The sequence below is a fragment of the Melozone crissalis genome, unplaced genomic scaffold (assembly GCF_028551555.1).
Source record: "Melozone crissalis strain CALT ecotype California unplaced genomic scaffold, PUWL_Pcris_2 ptg000018l_1, whole genome shotgun sequence".
Taxonomy (NCBI): domain Eukaryota; kingdom Metazoa; phylum Chordata; class Aves; order Passeriformes; family Passerellidae; genus Melozone; species Melozone crissalis.
This window is the reverse complement of record NW_026535796.1, coordinates 3,437,708-3,453,220: the sequence shown is the minus strand read 5'-3', so window position 1 is coordinate 3,453,220 and position 15,513 is coordinate 3,437,708. Positions and strand designations below refer to the sequence as shown.

General features: G+C 48.1%; 1 protein-coding gene across 6 annotated transcripts in view; it reads right to left on the bottom strand.

Annotated features, from left to right (window-relative positions):
* Positions 1 to 3,036: 3,036 nt before the first annotated feature.
* Positions 3,037 to 15,513, bottom strand: part of DAGLA (diacylglycerol lipase alpha) — a 54,438-nt gene continuing 41,961 nt past the window's right edge. For all 6 annotated transcript variants that reach the window (XM_054275101.1, XM_054275102.1, XM_054275104.1 and 3 more), the window contains 8 exons: positions 12,647 to 12,727; positions 11,258 to 11,400; positions 9,938 to 10,006; positions 8,928 to 9,000; positions 7,947 to 8,143; positions 7,015 to 7,144; positions 6,410 to 6,591; positions 3,037 to 5,755 (listed from right to left, as the gene is read on the bottom strand). In XM_054275101.1, the coding sequence (XP_054131076.1) occupies positions 4,828 to 5,755; positions 6,410 to 6,591; positions 7,015 to 7,144; positions 7,947 to 8,143; positions 8,928 to 9,000; positions 9,938 to 10,006; positions 11,258 to 11,400; positions 12,647 to 12,727 (1,803 nt within the window). In that variant the 3' untranslated portion in view covers positions 3,037 to 4,827. The remainder of the gene's footprint in view (positions 5,756 to 6,409; positions 6,592 to 7,014; positions 7,145 to 7,946; positions 8,144 to 8,927; positions 9,001 to 9,937; positions 10,007 to 11,257; positions 11,401 to 12,646; positions 12,728 to 15,513) is intronic.

Here is a 15,513-nt window from a genome sequence, read left to right as displayed (position 1 = left end):
TTTGGAATTTCCAGCCCTTAAGCAGCTCCTTGGAGCTGGAAGAAGGGGAAGGACATCAGTGACTGCTGATCCAGCCCCCTTCCCATCCCTCTCTGCATCCACAACTCCCCTGTGGCTCTGACTGGAGATGCCAGCTTCCAGCTGCAATGTTCCCTCCACTCCTTCTTCCCACAGCTGCCAAAGATGGGCTGTGTTTGCCTCCAGCAGGATCCATGCAGCATTACTTCCTCCACATGGGAGCCATGAGAGGGAGCTTTGGCACAAGAAATGAGGCTCTTCCTGAAATCCAGCAGCTCTTCCCAAAAATCAGCACTGCACAGGATCTGGGAACAAAGCAATGAGCCCAGTTCCAGGCAGCGCTTTCCAACTGCTTCCTCCAGAGGGATTTCTCAGCAGAGCAATCCATGCAGAGGTGCTGCTGGAATTCCAACCTTCCCTTTCCTGCAGCACTGTAACACTGCAAACAGGGATCACAGAATTCCAGAATCATTTGGAAGCTCCCACCTGCTGCCATGGACAGGGACATCTTTCCCTAGCCCAGGTTGTTCCAAGCCTTATCCAACCTGGCCTGGAATATTTCCAGAAATGAGGAATCTACACCCCCCCTTGGCAATGTTACTCAAAGGCTGCAGTTACAACCACTATCCCTAAATCCACTGGAATTAAATATTCCTGCTCCCATCCTGCAAAGCCAGAATGTCCTACCGCCAAGGGAAGAATATCCCAGAATGGATAAGGACAAACCCAGCATGGAGGGGAGCTCCAGCCCAGCAATTCCCAAGGCAAACACAGAAGGACTCTGCAGCCCAATGGAGGGTCTTGGATACAGCCTCAAAACACAAATCCAAACACACCCATTCCAGCAATAATTAATCCTACCTAATTCCCATTGCCAGGAGTAATCCTGATTATTCCTATGTCCCAATTTGTAAATGAAAGCTGTGTGGGCGAGTCCATGGAAATAATATTATCTGCCTGCAGGAAAAGAGCAGCAGAAGCTGAGAAAACATCAAAGTGCATGGAGAATGTGTTAGATATTCATCCTGCATCCCCACACTCGGAGCTTCTCCTCCTTCTTACGTGCCCTCGGAAACAGATTTCCCACTTTAATTCTGCATGGGACCATCAACTGCTCCTGGAATCTAGCATCCTAAAAGAATAGAACTGGGAATCACTGGAATTCTGTAACCACACTCCCCACCCTCTGCCATGGCAGCCCTCTGCAGAGACCAAAGTACCTCCCACTAATCCTGTTTGCTTTGGAAAAAAAGTTCCTAAAAAGTTCCAAGAATCTAATTTAACTGCTTTGGGATAGTTTTCCCATGTTTCCCATGTGCTACCAAGGATGTGGAATGAGCCATCAGCACCCTGAGAGATGGGAAGGATGAGGTGGCTCCTGAAATAAGTGAGAAGCACAGGGAGCAAAGAAAAGAGGGAAGCTTTTAGGAGGAAATGAATATTCCAAATGGAGAAGGCAGCCCCCATGGAGAAGAAGCAATGATAAATATTGGAAAAGAGCTGGTATATCCTTAGCACTGCAGGATCCTTCCCAAATTTTTGGCACTGCTGCAATGAAAGCAACAATAAAATCAATTTACTGGTGCAGAAGAGCCTCCGCTCCATCCCTCTGCCAAGAAACTCTTGGAATACCAACACTCAGCAGTGTTGGAAAGGACCTTTAAAGGTCACTCAGTCCAAGGAAGAAGGATCAGAATGGATTTTAAGGATGAGGCATGGAATGGGTGACCTGTTAGTCAGTCTGGGGTGTCAGGCACTTCCAGCACTGCCTCTGCACAGGGTGGAACATCCTGTTGGAATATCATGGGAATATCCAAAGATCAGAAGGCACAAAGCTCAAGAGGAAGAAGCAGAAGCCAAAAGATTTGGAGAACTGGAGATGCTTCATATTCCCAAAGACAGAGCAGGAAGAGAAAGCAGGAAGTGTGTACAGTACAGATGAAGGAGGTAGCTGCAGCTTTAACATTTATTTCAGCATTCCAGGTGTGCTTTTCCAGGAGGATATGGGAGATCAGCCTTCCCAAATACCCATATAGCAAAGGAGTGATGGGAATGGAGACATGGAATGCTAGGGATCAAGACACAGTAATGGGGATCAAGACATGGAGACATTTAAAGCAGAAATAATTCCAAGAATGTGAATTTCATTTGAAAGGATTGGGATCAGATCTGTTTGTCAACAAAAACCAGGAATTATCCATGATAGGATACAATGAGAACCTTTGAGGGACTCTTTTGTGCCTTTACTCCTTGACCTGTGGCAAGCCCAGCTCCCAGGAATTATGTGTTTCCAGGTTTTCCAAAGTCCAGTAATCACAGAGCAAAAATACTGCAGCATTCCAGACTGCTTCCTGTCAGGGCAAGGGAAGGCCATTCCTATGGGATACAGTTCCAATGGCACAAAGAAGGAAACAGCCACCCAAGGACTGAGTCTTCCAGGACACAGCAGAGGAATGTCAGGGAAGGGACTTTCTAGTGCAACATTTGAGCCATGGAACATCAGCAGGTTCCCACTGGAATCATTTCAGGAGGGAGATATCCCACTTTTCCTCACCTGGAGGCACCTCCCACCAGTAGTTCCATCTAATCCCAGGTATCCATGTTGCTCCCAGGGACAGAGATGATAATTTTCCTTAGTGCTTTAAAGTGCTTTGCAGATCCCAAGCTCTGCCTTAGTGCTAAGGGTTAATTCCTGCTGGGAATAAGGGCAGGAATGAGCTCCTTATCCCAGCTCCTGGGCCAGAAGGGGAGCTAGCCCGCTAGCCCCAGCCTCCCTGCCCCTCAGCTCCCATTTTCCCCTCAAACCTTCTCAGATTTTTGTGCGTACTCCCAAAAAATCACCTCGGTAGTGTTTCCTGAGTGCAGGAATTCCTCCTTACCCTGTGCTGTGCTCCCAAACCACCTGCTCCCTGCTCCTTTTTTAAGGACCTACAAAAACAAAAAGAACTTCTGGTTGCTCAGAATAAAAGGATTTTTCCTTCTCCAAATTTCTCTGGATCCAGAGGGGCTTCCTCCCTCTGATTCCACTCAGGGAGGGAAAGGTCACCTTTGGAACCTTAACCCACAGGGATAATGTTTTCCTGGCTGCTTCAAGCACTTCTGAAGGCTCTGAAACAGGTAAGGAGCAGGGGCTGGAGCATCCCACGCTGGATGGAGTGGGATATCAGCACTTGGACCCAGAATCCAGTGGAATTCCGTGCACCCAGGATTGTTTACATCAATGCACAGTGGTTATAAAGTGCTCCTCAATGGCATTGGATCCCACTGGCTCCCAGGGAGCACAGCCCTGACCCATCCCAGCGCTTCCACAGCCCACATGGAGAACAGGAAGCTGGGATTTGCCAGGAGCCGAGCTCCTGGAAAGCACAGCATCCACCTACAATGAAAATAGCACTGCTAAGAAGGGGAAAAGGGAGCAACCACAGGATTCTAAGGAAGTTAAACCAGGAATTTCTTTTCCAGGGAGCTCCATGGAGAGCCATCAGTAACTGCTTAGCTTTGAGGGGGAGTTGTGGCAATTCAAGGCCTTTTCCAGGTCCCAAGAATGTTTCATTTCCTACAATAGGTAGTTTTCCTCCTGCTCCCATCACTGGAAAACCTGCCTGGAGAGGCGGAGCAGGCTCCTCTGGGCCCGGAGGCTCAGGTAGTTTTTCCTAACTTGCTCAAGCTTTCCTACATGGAATTGTGCAGGTGGGGAGAGGGGGCAGGCAGTTACCCCCACATCTAAGCCACTTGGGAAGCAGGGGGCTTAGAATTCTGCCTGCCATCCTCTCTTCCCTCAGTCCCCAGAGGGAACAGCATGGGAAGGAGAGGATGACCATGGATTTTCCTTCAGGAAAGCCTCCCTATTTCCTTAATAAATACCTTCCAACCAGCTCAGCAGCTCTGTAAACATACAAGAGATTGCAACACTGGGAAAAAGTCCATCTTTTCCCTGAATTCCCAATGACAGAGGCTGGCACTGATCCACTGTGGATGCTGCATGTGAGTGGTGTGAGGACCCCCAGGGATCCAGGAGAGACTCCCAGACTCCACAGGGGACTGGAAAATAATGCCAGGTGCATCTTGCAGTTGATCCATCCACATCCATGCAGCTCTGAGATGAGAATCCTGGCAGTCCCACAGGAATGTCGCCAGCTTAGAGGGGTCCAGGGAACCAAGGAGTGATGGGGGTGATATCCAGGAGAACTTTCTGCCAAAGGCAGAGGGATTGGGCTCTTGGGAACAGCGTCCTTCCCTCTCTCAGGAGTGCTCGGGGGAGAGAAACCACGGTGCCAGCCCCATTCCTGCTGCGCCTGGCCGGGAAGGGGAGACTGGATTTGGGGGGAATACAGCCCCAATGGCTTTAAAACAGGAGTGTCCTACAAAAGCAATCCCCATGGGAGTGTGCCGAATTGGATCTTGGGCCGGATCCGTGGTAGTGCAACAGGGCCCAAAGTCTCAATCCGCTCATTTCCCACAACCACCGGCTCGGTCCCGAGGAGAGGGATCTGGCCCAGCTCCCTCCTGCTTCCATCTATCCAAGTATCTCACTCCCAAACTCAGCAGGTGCCCCAGGGCAAGGAATCTGCCTCTGGAATGAGACAGGCTGAGGTAGGGAACTTTAGTGCCTCAGACCCTCTCAGGCCCCGCGGGGCAAAGCTTCTCCCAGCTCCAAGCACAGAATTCCAGCACAATCCATCCTCCAGACACCACCACTGGGTCACCCCAGAAAGGATTTTTCCAGCTGTCTCCTCTGATCCCAACTGCCCGATGACAGCCTCCTCCATGGATTATCCCACTGGGATCATTCCACCCCTTTCCCCTGCACTAAAGGGCCGAAATCATGAGGTCGTCCTGCTTGGCAGGGCTGGTTACGTGTCCAGAAGGGGTGGAAGTCCGGATTTTGTCCGTGGCCAGGCATTCCTGGCTGCTCACACCCGTGGGAGTGATATCCATGAGTTCTCCGGATGAGCTAAGGGGGAAGGAGGGCGACACGGAGATTCCCGATGAGGGATCCGTCGAGCCCGCAAACAACCTCGGGGGCTTTGGGACTAAGTTGGGCTCGTACTGTGCCCTCAGCAGGATCTCCTGGTCGCTGACGGATTTGGGAATCTCCGCAAAGTCGCTGGAGCTGTCCGACACCATCATGCAGTAAATGTCCTGGAAGGAGCTGCTTTTGCTGTCCAGGTTGAAGAGGCTGTCGATGAACTCGGCAAATTCCAGTACCTGGGGGCTGGGAACGTCGGCCAGGCGGCCGTTGTGGAGCGGGGGCTCTTCCCGCGGGGACGAGGACGCACGCTCCCCGTCGCTCCCGGTGCCCTCGGCGCTGCAGCGGCGCTGGGGGGTGGTGCCGCCGCTGTTGAGGACATTTTCCGGGGGCTGCGTCTCCTGGGAATGCTTGGAGAGGCTGTCAGCAGCCAGCAGCTCTGTCCGGGAGCTGAGGGAAGGGTTCTCCTCAGGGATAACGGGGTCTATATAAAAGCAGTGCGTCTCGTCCTTCTCCATGACCGCATGGAGGCTGGGGGAGCCCCGGATGCTCCGGAAGCCGGAGGAGCGCCGGGAATCGAAGCTGTAGATGGATTCGTTGTCCGAGAGGCTCTCCATGGTGGCCAGAGGGGCGCGGCGGTCCTGGAGCTCCACGGAGAGACGTTCCTTGGTGTCCAGGAGAAGCAGCTCCACGGGGTCCTTCTGCACGGGAGAAAGCGGCTTCGTCTCATAGAACCCCTCCAGGCTGATTTCCGAATGGGATTTGCTCCTGCAATGGGAAACAGAGAACACGAGGCTGCAGAATTCCAGAACAGCTAGAGGTTCTGAGGGCTCCTCACACAGCTCCTCCAACCAGAAGCATCCACAACTCCAGGGAATCTCTTCTCGCTCCGTCCTCCCAGCTGGAAATACCACAAATGGATTCTCCCTCTGCAAACTCCAGTTCTTGCCCTTCTCTCTTTTTTCCTGGCTCACTAAATCCTTCTCTCCTGTCCAGAGAGGCTGTGGACTATACCTGATGGTGTTCGAGGTTGGACGGGGCTTGGAGCAACCTGGGCTGGTAGAAGGTGTCCCTACCCATGTCAGGGGTTGGAACTGGATGATCCTGAAATCCCTTCCAAACCAAACTGAATTTAGCTCCAAGTTTTACCTTAGGAAAACCTCACCAGTCTGGATAAGGAAAAAAGAAAGGATGTCTCTTTCATACCTTTTCCTGACCTTGTTGCAGTCAAATTCCTAAGCAACACATGGGATTTTTTTTCCCCTCAACAGTCCTCAAGACATCCTGAAGCTTTAATACCCACAAAGGCCCATGGATCTATCTTTCCCACACACACGGATCACAATGCTCCAAGAGGAAGAGGACCCACACCTGTGGGTATTTATTAACACTTCTAATATTCCATATAAAATCTCTCCTTACTTGGTACTGCTGTTCCTCCTGTCCACTGGGATTGGTCCAGTTCCGATCTGCACGGTGGGGCAGCTGGGCAAGGGCTGGCTCTGGAATATCAGCTCCGGGGTGAGATCCACTTCTGTAGGACTGACCATCACTTTGGCTGCAGAAAGCAGAGCTGTTTTCCCCTTGTTGTAGTTCTCCAACACCTGTTCAAAGAAAGCAGAGGAACAGCAGGGATTGACTGGAGGCTTTCAAACAGCTGGATTGGCCTCTTTCTTCCCAGAGCCTTCTGGAAGCACAGGGAGATAAAGGATTAGAAGGATAAACCCTGACACATCCCTGGATGTCACCCGGGCTCCAATTTAATGGCAGTTCCTGGAATGAACCATCACCACCCAACCTCACGTTATTCTGATGTTAAATTTGGAAACAGGAGCTTCTGGGACTGTAGGAATTCCATTCCCAGACCTTGTCACCCTCCACTCCCAATACCCTGTGCAAGACTGACCAGGAGCATCCCCTTTCCTCCTCTTCTCCAAAATGAACAGCCTGGTGTATTTAACTAGCAGCATTCCCAGGCTAAGCCTGCCTGTCCCAGTGGCTTTTGGGATGACAATTCCCTGCCTTACCTTGTTGAGCCCTTCCATGACCACGTAGGGGAGGTGTTCGTGCAGCATGGCCGGGGAGATGATCACCTCGTTGAAGGCCTTGTTGTCCCCCCAGATGGCAAAGTAGGTGGGATCCTCCTGCTCACAGCAGCTGGAAAAGGGGTCCAGACAACAGGGAAAATGGGATGGAAGAGCAGGGCAGTGTTTTGGCATGTGAAACAGCAGGATGCAGAGGCAGAAAAAGAAGAAAAACAGAGGGAGGAGCTGTTAGAATACATATGGCTCAAAAATCCTGCTTTATGGGGACATGATTATGTATGGGCTAATCATCATCTAAAGAGGAAAAGGACTTTGGGAATAATGGGAAAAGGGGGAGTAGCTTTAAGCTGAAAGAGGGTGGGTTTAGATGGGATATTGGAAAAAAATTCTTCCCTGTGAGGGTGCAGAGGCCCTGGCACAGGTTGCCCAGAGAAGCTGTGACTGCCCTATCCCTGGAAGTATTCCAGGCCAGGTTGGATGGGCTTGAAGTAACCTGGGATGGTGGAAGGCGTCCCTGCCCATGGCAGGGGCTGGAACTGGATAAATCTTTAAGTCCCTTCCAACCCGAACCGTTGCAGCATTCCATGTGCTGGTTTAGATTAGGTATTGGAAGAAACTCCTCCCTGTGAGAGTGGTGAGACTGGAAAAATGGGATGGATTTCCAAGGGAAGTTGTGGCTGCCCCATCCCTGAAAGTGTTCAAATCCAGGCTGGACTTGTCTTGGGGCAACCTGGTTTGGTGCAAGGCATTCCTGCCCATGATCTCCACAGTCCCTTCCAACCCAAACCATTCCATAACTCCACCAGCACAGCCACAACCACTGTCCCCATGAGACAGCGGGGAAGAAAACCCCCTTCTCCTTGTGCCAGGGAGAGTTCTCCAGCCAGAATTCCAGCAGGCACTGCAGGACTCACCAGCACTGCTCGGCAGGGTGGTTGTGCACCACGTGGATGATGCGGCCGGGGGGGTACAGGGGGGTGCTGGCACTCAGGGCGATGGTCAGGTCACTGGGATGTGTCCAGAGCCGGTTGCTCGTCACCGAGTTCTCCTCTGGCTCCTCGGGAAGCTCGGATTTGGGAATGCACTTGGTAGCCCCCACAATGATCCGCCACTGTTCCCACAAAGAGAGACAGAGAGGAGGGAGGATTTGAGGAGAGAAAAGCAAAATAAAAGCAGAATTGCCTCATAAGACTTGAGAGGTTTAAAAAATTCCAGAGGCAGGATATTCCCAGTTTTCTTTCACACAGGAGGGATTTGCCTAAGGAAGGTGTGTGAAACACCACCAAAGGTGTCCAGGAAAAACACAGTGACACTGGGAATAAATAAGGAACAATACAAGGACAGGAAAACAGGGAAGCTGGATACAGAGATGATCCAAATGTTTCTGGAAGTTTATTTTCTTTTCCCCATTATATACCCTCTCCAGGTAAATTCCATCACGTATTATCCCTAAAAACCTTTGTATTTTATAGTTTTTTTCCATCTTGGTGCAATGGTAAAGACTGGGGAGGGACAACTTCCCACATTTTCTATCTCCAAGACATGAGCAGACCATTTATCCTGGAACAGCATCACCCCAATGTTCTGACAAGCACAGGTGTTGGACCTCCAGCCTGTTCCCAGTTTTAACTGGCCAGGAAAATCCACATTTGGAATACAGACTTTAAAAGAGGCTCAGACAGAAAATTCCCTGCTCAGTTATTTGGGATGTGTGATGGTGAAGTTTCAGCAAGTGAGCCAGAATGATACCACTGAGCTCTCCAGCTCTTTCCATCATTCCTCTGGTTCCCTAAATAATGATCCTGAGGAGGCCTGGAGGAAAACCATCCTTCTTGCCACTAAAATTCCCCATCCCTGCTCAGAGACATCTCCAAGTGTTGGTTCTTCCCTCTTACCTTTGGTTTGGTGCTTCTTTGGAGAACATCCAGAAGCTGCCGGCGAAATCCCTCCAGCTGAGAGAGCCCGATCCTGGAAGAGAGGAAGATGTGACCATGGAAAAGAGGAAGATGTGACTCTGGAAAAAAGGTGTGGTTATGGAAAAGAGGAAGATGTGATTCTAGAAGGGATTAAGACGTGATTCTGGAAAAGAAGGAGTGAGTCTGAAAAAGAAGAAAGTTATGGATATGGAAGACAACACCTGGGCAGGGAACAGGACAGAAGGATATGGAGCACAGCAAACAAGGCATTGAGTTTAAAAGGACACTATAAGGATACAACATGGAGCAGATGGATTCAGAAGTGGGCTGTGGCATCACCCAGGAGCAGGAGCCAGGAGTGAGAGGCCCAGGGAATTACCAGGACAATAACAAGGATAAGATCAGTGAACAGGAAAGGAGGGAGGTCACAACGAAGATGGCACAGAACAGGTGAGTTGGAAAAGTGTCCTGGAGCTGAATGACACCACTGAGCAGATGACAGGATGGACAGGATCATGGCATCCAGGTAAATCCCAGGTTGCCTGGCTCCCATTCCCTGTTCAGCAGAATGTATCCCAGGAGATGAGGAAGTTAAAGAATGCCAAGGCACAAGGAATGAGCTGGTTTGGAGATGAGGTGACATAGAACAGGGATTTTAGGACAAATTGGTCCAAATGAAGTGGCAGCACATCCAGGACAGGGCCAAGATAACACAGGAAACTAGGAGGGTGGCACACCTGATATTCCAGGTACCACAAGGAGGGATTCCAGAGGTAAGACATTCCCCCTTTTCTTTCAAACAGGAGGGATTTGCCCATAAAAGTCCCAACAAAGGTGTCCAGGAAAAATACAGATACAGAGAACAATAAAAGGACAGGAAAATGAGGAAGCTGGAGACAGAGATGATCCAAGTGTTTCAGACAGGAAACAGATGCTTTGGGACAGAACAGCAGAGATTCATCAAGGAATTCAGACACTTCTCCACTTGCCTGGGCACCAGATCTTTGCCAAGCACCACTGCAGTCACAAACTCCTTGGAATACTCCATGGCATCCTCACTGGAAGAGAAACAGGAGCAAGGAGAAGCAAACAGTGTTTCACTCCCTATTCAGTGGCAGGGAAACCAGGGGCACAGACCCCAATCCAAACTCCAGGCTTTGGGGATTTGTGCCTTGTGGAAGAAGAGCCTGATTTCCACATCCTATGGCCCAATCATTCCCCTGCACACAACTCTGGATATAGCTGGGAAAGGAAATGCTTGAACTGAAAGCCTCATAGTCATTTTCTAATAGTTTGGGAATGGTAGGACAGCCAAGGAAGAAGATATTTCCTGCTCCTGAGGCTACAATGTAGGATGAAATATCCCAATATTTGGGGGAATTCAAATGGCAAACTTCTGCAGCAACCTGACTTCCAAGGCAAGAAGAAAGAAGTCAAGATTCCCAGTGTGTTTCCTGGAGATATTCCCAACCAGTCACCATGGGCAGAGGCTGCCTCACTGACCTAGGGATGATCCTGGGCATGACACAGGTCAGGAGCTACCAAGGCATCCAGGAGTGGAAGTTTGGAGCAGAAGGTTGTACAACTCTCCTGAAATATCCTCCTCTGTAGCTCTTTGGCTGCAGAAGAGCTGGGAATACTACAATAAGGAATGCCAGCATCCAGATTCAGCAGCAGGATGGTTTAAAACCCTTGGCTGCTCCTGGAATATGATGCAGGAACTACCAGGAGAAGCTTCTCATGATCCATAGCTGATTCCAAGAATCCCATGGTGTCTGTCAGGACCTTCCCTCGCTTCCCAGCAATCCAATGGGATGTTTTGTTTGGGAATGACATGACCATAAGGTCTGCTCCCATTTATAATGGGAGGGATTCACAATTAATCTCTCCTTGGTTTTGCCCCATGGCCAAGGGAGGGAAACCAGAGCAATCCCTGTGAGAAATTTTAGGCTGCAGAATGACAGAAATCACATCCCAATTCCAATTTCTTTGGAAAAGAAGTGCAAATAACTGGATCAGCTGCTGCAGACACCTGCATTTGGTCAAGTATCTCCTTTATTTCCATCTATTCAGTGGGAGGGGGCAGAGAGTAAGGAAATTACACCCATTTCCCATTAAATGTAGACCCATGGACAATTCAGTTATAAACCAGAATATCTGGGAAAGTGGCTATTTGCCATCCTAACTTGAATACCAAACTACATCCCAGAGGAAACACTCAGCTTCTCCAGGCTGCCTTGTCCATTTCACTGCTCCCTAGAGCCTCACAAGCAGGATCCAGTGTATCCCAGGTGTATCCCAAGACCTACCTGAGCAGCCCACCTGGGGGGGAATAAGCAAAGCACTTCAGAGACGGGTACTGGGGACGCAGCAGGAAGGACAGGATGGCAGCTGTGCCAGCTCCAAGGGAATGCCCAACCACAATCAGGCCGTAGTGCTTTGTTCCTCTTCCCTAAAAAACATGGCAACAACAAGGAATCGAGGTCAGGTTAGAAATGAAATTGAATTTAACTCCCAAATCTCTCCCTCTCCCAGTTTTGGAGTCTGTTTCTATACATGAGCGCTCCAGATTCCAGCTGAATGGCTCCTTGCTTGTTCTGAATCATGGAATCATCACAGAATCCTGGAATGGTTAAGGTTGCAAAGGAAGGGAAGAGATCATTCCATTCCACTCCACACCTTCCACTAGCCCAGGCTGCTCCAAGCCCCATCCAACCCATACTGGAACACTTCCAGGGATGGGACAGACACAACTTTTCTGGGAAACCCATGCCAGGGCCTCACTGGAGGCTGGAATTCATTCGCTTCTTGAATTCTACATTTGCCCTACTGGGACTTTTCTGAAAGAAAGAAGGTGGGAAGAAAAAGGAAGGGCACACAAGCTATCTGAATTATTTAAGATTTGATGGGAGCTTTTTGTCCCTCCTGATAACATCCAAGCCCACAGAGAAAGTGTCTCTAAACCTCACTGGACACTTTTCTCTGGAATATCTGTCCTTGGCAACTGTCAGATGGCACTTATGGACCTAAAGCCAGGAAATACTCCTCCTGAGTAACAGACCAACTCCCATTTTCCCTTTCTAGGCAGACAAGAATGAAGCTCCATCCCCAAAAGCTGGATGCTGGTTTATCTCTCCCTCCACCCACCAAATATCCCAAGGCAGCACTTCAGCAACTATTTCCAACATATAAACCAAGGTAAGCTGCTTCCCAACATCTCCCTTGAGTCCTGTGACATCTCCCTGCCACCAGGAATGTGCCCACAGGGACAGTCACCACCGCATTCCAAAGAAAATCTCCATAAAAATGGGATTTTAGTTCCTGCTGATTTGGTTTTAATGCTCCCTGTCCCTCATTGCCACCATGTGGCACTTCCTGCCTCAGGAAAAGGAAAATAATCAGGAGCTCTGCACTATTGGTGCTTCCAAAACAAAAAAGCCTTGCAGGAAGTCTGGATGGGGCTTGGAGCAAACTGATCTTGTGGAATGTTCTCTGCCCATGGCAGGGGGTGGAATGGGATGAGCTTTAAGGTCCCTTCCAACCCAAACCATTCCACAAAATGAGTAACTAGCTGGAAATCCAGGAATTAAAGGAAGAGCTGAGAAATGAATACAACAGACTCAGGGACACAGAGATTCCCTTAAAACCCAGGTTTTTATGGAAATCTCATCCTCTGTCCAGAGAAAACTCGTACTCACCAAATCCCGTCCAAAAGCTTGGGACAGCACCATCTCCTGCTCCAGCTTCTTCTTGATGTACTCAGCAGACAGCACCATTCCCTGTGGGAGCAGGAACACACAGCAGGATGTAAATGGCATCTCAACATCCAGAAGGTGAGGAAGCTCTGGAATGTCCCTCAGCATGGATTAGGATGGAGGGAGAACTGATTCCTCTCTGCATTTCCAAAGTTTTGGTGCTTAAGGAGTAAAGGCAGTTCTTAATTAAGGAACACTCCAAGGGCCTATTCCTGGGCTTTTAGGGGGAAAACTACCCCAACTCCAATTAACTTAAACACAGGATTGTGGATTTGGTACTTGAGGCCAAGGGACCTGGGGCAGAACAGAGAAATAGACTTGGATATTCTAAATATTGGTGGTTTTAAACCCAAATTATCCTATTTCAGGTAAATCTGGGAAGGAGTTTTCAATTTAAATCTGGGAATAAAAGTGTGAATCATTTTAACAGAGTTAATGATTCAAACACCAAAGGGAAAAGCACAAGGAATTAGTTCCTGCCTTCTCCAGCCATCAATATTAAGGGGATTTGGCTGTCAGAGGACATTCATCCCAAATTATTAAGAGTTTTTATTCCCTAGAAGTCAAGGAGTGCTGGAAGATGGGAAAGATCATATCTGGATCTAAACATTCCTCCTCTCTGCTAAGGAGTGTTTCTCTGATTCCAAATGTAGTTCAATGCAATTCCAAGTGCAGCTATAAACAAGCAACTGGAATTTGGTTTGTTGCATAAATTCCTGATGATGCTACAGTTTAATTCAGTGGGAAGTGAGCCTGAACTCCAAAAAATGGGGGGACATGGGGAAAATCATCTCCTTCGCTGTTTTCCTTTAAATCCCTATCTTAAAATGGTGTGAGTACAATGGGAATGTTATTGGGGGCTCACTCTTCATCTCAGAGATAAGAAGAGATTCCTGGCTCCAAAAGCAAAGAAAAATTTATGTAAATAATAATATATAAAATCTCAGTTATCCTGGAGAGCTGGATTGGGGGTTGGAGTTAAAAAGGGTAATGAGGATATGAGAGCTGGATAATGAGAGGGAAAAATCAGGGAAACATCAGGGAGAAATCAGAGGTAAATCAGAGGAAGAGCTGAGGGGGAAAATGGTGGGAAGAAAATGAGGGGTGGAAATTTGGTGGGAAAATTAGGTGGGAAAATCAAAACCAGGGATAAATCAAAATCAGGGATAAATCAGGAATAAGTCAGGAATAATAGTGTTGACTGTCTTGCATTGATATCACCTCACCAAGCCTCCAGAGATCCAGTTTTATTCCATTCTTATGGAATTTCTTGGGTTGTTTCAAAGAGGGGTAGAAAGGCATAAGAGAAGCCAGTGAGGAAAAAAAAAGCAAAGAAACATGGATTTTTCCAGGTCCTCAGTACCTGAGATGTCTTTGATCCTAACCTGGATACTGAAGAGAGGAAGCAGGACAGGGGAGACCGCACTCCATGGAAATTCAATATATGGGATGCTGCCACCACCAAAAGGCACCACAGTGGTTGTGCCTTGTCCCAGCTCCTCCCCAGCTTCCAGAAGAGTCTCCACTCCCAATCCTAATGAGAAGTGAGCAGCAGGCCACTGATCTAAATTCCCACTGTGAATTTGGGATTCTATTTTTAGAGAGCGTGACCCAAATCCACGGTGATGTCACTGCTGGGATGTTGCTCAGCCTTTGGGACGTGTTTTTGGTAATTATATCCTAATGGAGACAGGGATTTTAATGATTATGGAATTAGATTGTAAACTTCCATTTAGATTCACCATTGGAAAAATTCCCTAAAATTCCTGGAATCCTGGTTTGGGTTGAAAGGGACCTTAAGGATCACCTCATTCCATGGACAGGGACATGTGCCATTAGCCCAGGTTGCTCCAAACTTTATCTAACCTGGTCTTGGACACTTCCAGGGATGTAGCATCCATAAATTCTCTGGGAAACAAATCCAATTTCAAGTTAATAAAGCTATTTAGGCGTAATTTTGCAAGTTCACACATAAATAACCAAATGGATCAGGCATTTAGAGAAAGGGAAAGGAAATATTCTGCATTTTTTGCATCCCAAAGGCACAAAACTGCTCTGAGATATTTGAGATTTTGGGGGAAAACCCCTAGAAGGGTCTATTTATGAGAGAAAAATGTTGAAAATTCTCATTACTGGGATCATGGCTGAGCTTCCAGGACTTTCCAGCAGCTCCTCGTCCTCCTGGTTAGCTCAACACCAGGAAACAAAGCTCTGTAACATCCTATTTTCACTAACTTTGTCCTGGGAGTTCAACAATTAAATCTGGATTCACCCCTTTGGCTGAGGATTATTTTTAAAATTAACTTTGTTATAAAATCAGTGGACTTTATTGCAAAAATAGTGAAGTTGGATTCTTCTTTGAGTTATAATCCCCCTTTTTTGGCATTCTAATCCCTGAACTTTAGTTCCAGCTCTATTTTTTGATCCAGAATAGCTCAGAGGCCTGATAAATATTTTTTTTAATTGTGACACTGGAGCTGTGGAGTGATAAAAAATTTCATGTAAACATCAAGACTTGGAATTTTAGGATGGCTTACAGACACCCCCAGGGATGGGTGGGACAGAAGCAGCAGGAAAACACCCCAAATGAAACAAATCCTGGGAAAGCTCCCATGTAGCCAAGTCCTTGTTTCCAAATTAAATGTGTAAGTGAGACATTGGATTTGTTTGGATATTAAACTTGACTCCTGGACATTAAAAATGCATTTTAAATTCCATTATCTCCCTTAGTTTTCCCTCGGGAATCAACAGCACATTATTGTCTGCAGATTAATATTGATAATAATTCCAGAGAAAGTGAATATTTCTCT